At 33.7% G+C, this 7,046-nt stretch overlaps 1 protein-coding gene and 1 pseudogene across 1 annotated transcript; both read right to left on the minus strand.

The window, feature by feature from the left end:
• Positions 1-542: 542 nt before the first annotated feature.
• Positions 543-1,484, minus strand: LOC148788361 (uncharacterized). The gene is made up of 4 exons (XM_088880122.1): positions 1,344-1,484; positions 1,193-1,273; positions 1,042-1,113; positions 543-961 (listed from the first exon to the last, which is right to left on the minus strand). The coding sequence occupies exons 1-4, from the start codon at positions 1,452-1,454 to the stop codon at positions 722-724; spliced, it is 504 nt and encodes a 167-aa protein (XP_088736248.1). The 5' UTR covers positions 1,455-1,484; the 3' UTR covers positions 543-721.
• Positions 1,485-1,531: 47 nt separating this feature from the next.
• Positions 1,532-6,788, minus strand: LOC148788362 (uncharacterized; annotated as a pseudogene).
• Positions 6,789-7,046: the final 258 nt, after the last annotated feature.

The raw sequence follows: 7,046 nt of genomic DNA on the forward strand, positions 1-7,046 counted from the left end.
GTGGGGTAGTTAGTTATTTTTTTTAATATATAATAATAATAATATATTTTTAAAATTTTAAATTATTTATATATAATATGTTGAATCTAGACTTTTTATTTTTTTAAAATCTAATGGTTGAGATTAATTGATTAGATCTAATGATCAATATTTGATCAAAAAAATCCAACGGTCATTAGAATAAGAAATAATATATATTAAGTAAGGGTATAACGGTCATTTTCTAAAAAATTAACACCGTTAGTTGGATTTAACGGAGAAGGGGCGATTGAGCTGAGTTTACAAAACACATGGGAGCTTTTAGCCTATTCTGAAAACAGGAAGGTGCTTTTTGCAGACTTTTTAAAACACAGGGGGGTTTTATGCATTTTGTCCTATTTTATTTTGCATGATTGTTGTATTATTTAAATGAATTTGTCAATGCAATGTTTTTAAGTGAATTTGTTAGTGTAATGTTAATGAACCTATAATATAAATAAAAAACAGCAAAATGCATCAATGCATCATCACAATTTCCCAACAACAAACAACAAAAACAACCATCATGAATTTCATTTTACTTCAAAATGGACAAAGTGCATTCACTGAAACATGTACACAACTAGATTTTCATCCTGATTTACAACTATACATCCAAAAATTCTAATTTGCAACCATCAGTTTTGCAAAATCCATCACTAAAACATCACAAAATAGATAAAAATTGAACCTCAATTGCGCCTCATACATTTCTTGTGGGCTTTGATGTTCCATCAGTATTTTCATCATTTTTCTTGGTTTGTCCTGACCTATATGAGTTGGCCAAACCTTTGATCAGTGAAGAAATAGATGGATTTCTCTCTGCACAACATTTTCTCTTGAATTGGGAGGACTGATCTGGAGCATCTTGTTGTTGTCTCTTAAGCAATTTAGTTGAAGAAGATATTGGCTTTTTTTGCTTTCTAAGAGCTTTAGGTTTTTGCTGTAGTTGCATGAAATTATTTTAGTCCAAAGTAATAAAGTTAAAGGGACATATACTCAATGAAACATTAAGAAAATTACCTGATAAGCTGTTGAGGATTGTGGATGTTCTTGTTGGACAGGTTGTTGAGTTATTTGCTCTGAATGAACAATCTAAAACACAGTAAATGAGACACTGGTGTGAACAAATAAACCAGTAAATTCTACTTTATTAATACAACAAGTGGCATACCTGTTCATGTGATAGTTTATGCACATTCAATCCTCTAGTGATAGTCTCACCTAGTGTTGTTCTGCTACTCTGTTTAGGAATCTGTAAAGTAGATTTTCCATTATAAAAACCTCATAAATTGAAGCATGGTTGGTATGCTAAAATTACGTACCTTAAAAGGTTGTCCTGGGGCTGTTTGAGGTGGTAGCTGAAGTGGAATTGGTGGCTGAACTGCAATTTGTGGCTGAAGTGGAAGTGGGGGTTGAACTGCAATTTCGGGCATGGAATCTTGTGATGGTTGGGAATAAATTGGAAGTACCTGCAGCACAAAACAAAGAGTCAAAAATTGGTGTATGACAGTCAAAAAGTTGATATTAACCTCTTCTTGAATTGTCTCATTCTCATCAAAAGGTGGATGGGGTGGGGTACTAGGTCTTCTAGATCCTGATGCACCATGTGACTTGCTGGATCTTTGTCTGCCTTGGTTGGGATTCTGCAAAGACATAATTAAAGTAAGACAAAAATAATTAAAGCTATTAAATAATATCTGTTAGATAATAAATGAACAAATAATAATTAAAGTAAGGAAAATTACTTGCTTGAATTTGGAATTGGGGTGTGGGGGATTTGTGCAACTTCTTTTATTCTGCCCTTTTCTCATACATATTGCACAAGTGTGGGTAAGACCTCTTCTTGAAGTTGTTTCCCTCACATCATTTGCATCCTTCCTTCTACATTTTTTTGGCCTTCCCATCTTGATTACTACATCAGGAGGATCCACTTTTCCCATTTTTGAATTTTCAAAATCATGCATCCTTGGCACTGGGTGGATCATGTGGCTGTATATCTTTAAATACACTTTCTTCTTGAAGCATTCATCAATGAAATCCTCCACTTTCAGCCTGTGATAATCAATTGCAACTGTAACGTCCGTAGAATTTTTTCACGTAATTGGGAGACTAATTGGTAATTATTAGAAATTTAAATTTAATTAGTAAATGAATTATAGATTGAATTTGGGATATAATAAAACTTGAATGGATTAAATTGAAGTTCATTATAATATTTGGAGGCAAATTATATTAATTAAGAAAATTAGAAAGGACGTAATGGGTATTTTGAGAAAAGTTTAATTAAATAAATAAAATAATAATAATATTATATATAATATATATATACATAAACGTATCATAATAGTAATAATAATAATACTATATAAATATATGTATTTAATATAAGAAAGGAGGGGGGTGCCCACCGCCCAACCTCTCATATATATATATATATATATATATAATAGAATCCAAACTTTATCCTTACAATTGCATTTTCTCTTTTCGCCTTCAGTGAAGGCAGCGAGGTAATACTTCATATTTTAATGATTATTAGTTTATATAATTATATTATTTAATTAGTTCATTTATTAAATGTTGATTATACTGAGCGGTGAACTATTTAATCGAAGTACTTTATGATTTTGGCTATTTAAAGTAGTGTCAAATTAAATATCACAATTAAAAATGATATAGTTGGTTGATTAAAATATTAGATTTGTTAGATTTAATTATCGTTATCTAATTTATACAATTCCATCGGAATGATTAACCAAATATGTAATTCTATGTATTATTGCTTAATTAAATTATATGGCAACGATAAATTGACAGAAAATTTATAGAAATATTTTGGAAGTTATATTTCAGAAATATTATGTTATTAATGAGGAAAAATGAGGTTTCAGTGGTAGTATAATTTACGAATATTATTAAAAATGATAGTTATAAATATATAAGGGGTTTGATTAAGTGAATTCTTATGAATTATTTGGTAAATTAAATATATTGATTGTACGTATAATATTCTATTATAGGATTTGACGACAAAGTAGAGGGTTGAGCAGTCCCTCGTGAAATCGAAGCATTTTGGGATATAAGGTAAGTATAGCTAATTGGATATATATATATAGCTATATGTGTAGTATTGTATATATTATATGTATTAGTTTCTTGGATATGATCGCGAACTTGGATTTATATTTATATGCATTGATTGTGTATATTGATTGTTTATATAATTAATTGTGGATTATTTATTAGATTACCATAATATCGGTGAAATTGTTTCTATGTGTTATGATTATAATGTAGGGACATGCGGGATATGATTATGTGATGGTTGTACAATTGATTGTTGTATGAAATCGAATTGGGAGCTATTATTGAGGAAGTAATTATTATAAAAAAATAGAATGATGATTGTGAATTGAAATAAAAGATGATGCTTACCTAGTGGAAGCACAGTCAATAGTTTATGAAAATATGATTGATGATGATGTGATTGATAATGTGATATGAGAAATATCTGAATTAAGCTAGGTACCATGGCGCATAGGGTATCGGGGTATTCCGAGGTAGCGGGGAATATCCTGTGCTGTATATGATATGATGATGGCCGGCGAAACCATTGACTGATGTACTTCAGCTAGAGTAAGTGGGCCCTTAACTAATAAATGATAACGAATGAATATTATGTCGTGGATTGATTTACAGTTGTGAGTATGTATTACTGCTTATATCTAATATTGTTGTATGACGAATGACTGTTGTCGGTGTGACTGCATGTACGTGAATCTTTGTCTGTGTATATATATATATAGACTGATCAGCTATACTTATTGAGTAGGCAGCTCATTCCTTGCCACGTACTTTTCAGAAAATAGGTCACACTGATTAGCCACATTGGACTTTGAGCGGTGCCGTCGTCTTTATTAGGTGGATCAGCCGTGACATCTGAAACCAGAGTCTTTGATTGTTGGGTTGTTACATATTCTGTTCTTTTATCGGGATTTGTGTTTAAAGTTGTGGATGATTTTTCTTGAGGTTATATACATGAGAACATGTAGTGAGTGTAAATATAACTTTTGGTGGTATATATTATCTTTTGTGATATATAATATTATATTGACAAATTAGAATTTATTTTACGGGTTGAAAGAGAATTACTTATAGAATGAGTTTCGATTAAAGTAAGGATGAAATAGTGATAATTAGATGTAGCGAGTAGGGGGTGCTACAGCAACAATGGCATGACAACAAGGATATCCCACAAGCTGAAACATGCCACAACTGCAAAACTTCTCCTTGAGGTAAACTATGTGGTTTTGCATAAAATGCATTACCTCGTATTTGTCTTCCCCTGCCCAAGAAGGAAAGCGGTTTCTACTCTCCAGCCTTTGCACTTCAGTTTTCTTCATGATATTAAGACAAACAACCCCCTCGTATTTTTCCATCCCCTCTCTTTTCACTTGAATTCTTCCCATGAACTTCTTCCTTATCCATTCAAACATTTGAATTATTGGTAATTCTCTTGCCTCCAGGATAATATGATTGAAGGATTCATTCATGTTATTCACAAGCACATCACACTTTGTCTTAGTTGGGGAGAAACATTTTGCCCAATGTACTGGAGGTATTTCAGCCAACCATTCGTATGGTGTTTGTTCAGCATCTTTTTTTGGGTACATTTTTTTCAATCTCATTCATTGTTTTTAAGTGTTGATTAACACTGTAAGTTGATGCAGCTTTCCAAAATATTTTTTTTCAGTTGTTGCCCTTTAAATTTTTCTTTAAAATTATTGTACATGTGCCTCAAACAGAATCTGTGTTCAACCCTAGGTGCCAGTTCAGCAATAGCCTCTAGTAACCCCTTCTGCCTATCTGAAATGAAGGTCCATCCCCTCTTATTTTGTGACCCTATATCTCTAAGCAAAAGGTTCAAAAACCACTCCTAACTATCATATTTCTCAACCTCTACATACGCAACAACAATTAGATAAATGTTGTCATTTGGATCCTTCCCAATAGCAGCCAACAACTCCCCTTTGAATAACCTCTTCAGAAAGCACCCATCCAACCCAATTAATGGTCTACACCCCTCAATGAAACCATCTCTCATGCCTCTCAAGCAAAAATACATTCTTTGTAAAACAGGTAGTTTCACTTCTTTGTTCAGCTTCATTATTAAAGAGCTCCTAGGATTATGTTTGACTATTGTATGACAGTAGTCATAAAGTCTTGCATATTACTCTTTCACATCACCTGTTACCAATTTGAGAGCATGTTTTTTGGCTCTATAAACTTTATGAGTTGAAACGTCAATCTGCAATTCTCTTCTGACTTTGTTCTTCAATGATTGAAGAGACTCATTTGGATTATCTTTTACAAACTTTTCAATTACTTTACCAATGTACTTGTAATTGGCTTGCTTATTTCAACTTTACGTGCATAGGTATGTTCTCCCTTAATAGACTTTATCTGAAATGTTGTGGATTTCATGATTGAAAATGCCCTCAACTTCCAATTACACCCATTTTTACAAGTTGCAACTATCAAGTGTTTTTCATTCTTCACCAAACTTCAAATCCCTTCCCCTCCTCACAGCCCAATCCCTCAGCACATCCCTAAATTTGGCTCTTGTCTCAAACTTCATACCTACTGTCAAATCTACTTCAGCCATATTCATCATCTCATCCCACACTGGACACCCATCTCCCTCATTACCCAACTCTTCATCCTCACAATCAGTAAACCTCTGTCCATCTCCCCTACTAGTCCCTTCACCCCTCTCATTTTGTTGCTCTTGCTGTTTTTTTTTTTTTTCTTTCTTTCTCTCATTAAAGATCTAGAGTCTTTAGCATTGTTCTTGGGTAGTTTTCAGGCCTACTAGTGAAAATATCATCATCCCATGGACCCTCTAAATCCTCTAACATCCATGAAGGGCAATCAGAACTAATGATGAATCAGAATTTGACTCATCATTTTCTACCTCTTTCTCAACCTCTACTTCCTCACCCTCTACACCCTTATTGTCATCATCAGCCCCATCCTCAACCCCTACACCCTCATTATCACCCTTTGCCCCTTCCTCAACCCTTACTTCTTCACCTTCTACTCTCTCATTGTCACCCTCAGCCCCATCCTCCACCCCTACACCCTAATTTTCACCCTCAGCCCCTTCCTCAACCCCTACTTCTTCACCCTCTACTATCTCATTGTCACCCTCAGCCCCATCCTCCACCCCTACACCCTCATTTTCACCCTTAGCCCTCATCCCCTACTTCTTCACCCTCGACTCTCTCATTGCCACCCTCAGCCCTATCCTCCACCCCTACACCCTCATTTTCACCCTTAGCCCCTTCCTCAACCCCTACTCCCTCAAAAACAAATCTTGCACTCTCATTTTCAGCCTCAATCCCTTCCTCATTCCCTGTTTGTTCAACATTATATTGTAATAGTGGCACAAAATTTTCACAATAAAGGACATTACCACTAACATCTGTAGACAACAAAGGGCCTGCTTTTTCTTCAATGTAAATTGATATAACATTACAACCTTTATAGTCTCTTAATAACTCTCTAATATACCCTCATCCCCTTCTAACTTCTTTATAAACATTTGTAATGTTTGTTGAGGAAATGAATAATAAATTACTATGTTACTATCCTTGCCCCCAGCTTTAGTGTATATTCTTATCAGGTTATCATAGAATAATCTTTCTTTATCAACTCCTGGAAAAAAGACAGTATATCCCCCAACATATCTAATGGTTGGTACCCATTCTATGACCCCACCTAACCACAGAAAAAAGTCTGCATAGTCTCCCAAAACCCTTCTCTACAAATTAATTAAGAAATTAATTTAGTCATAACATATAAAATTAACAAGAAGCATTACAGAAACTGTAAAAATTTCTATGATTAACCATTATTACAAATTTAAAATAATAGTAAATAAATATTAAGTATGCAAGGTGACTCACGGTACAAATGCAAATAAGTTTGTTCATGTGAATAAATCTCATCCAACAGAAACTACA

The sequence above is a fragment of the Sesamum indicum genome, linkage group LG4, assembly GCF_026168435.1.
Source record: "Sesamum indicum cultivar Baizhima isolate 11 linkage group LG4, ASM2616843v1, whole genome shotgun sequence".
Taxonomy (NCBI): domain Eukaryota; kingdom Viridiplantae; phylum Streptophyta; class Magnoliopsida; order Lamiales; family Pedaliaceae; genus Sesamum; species Sesamum indicum.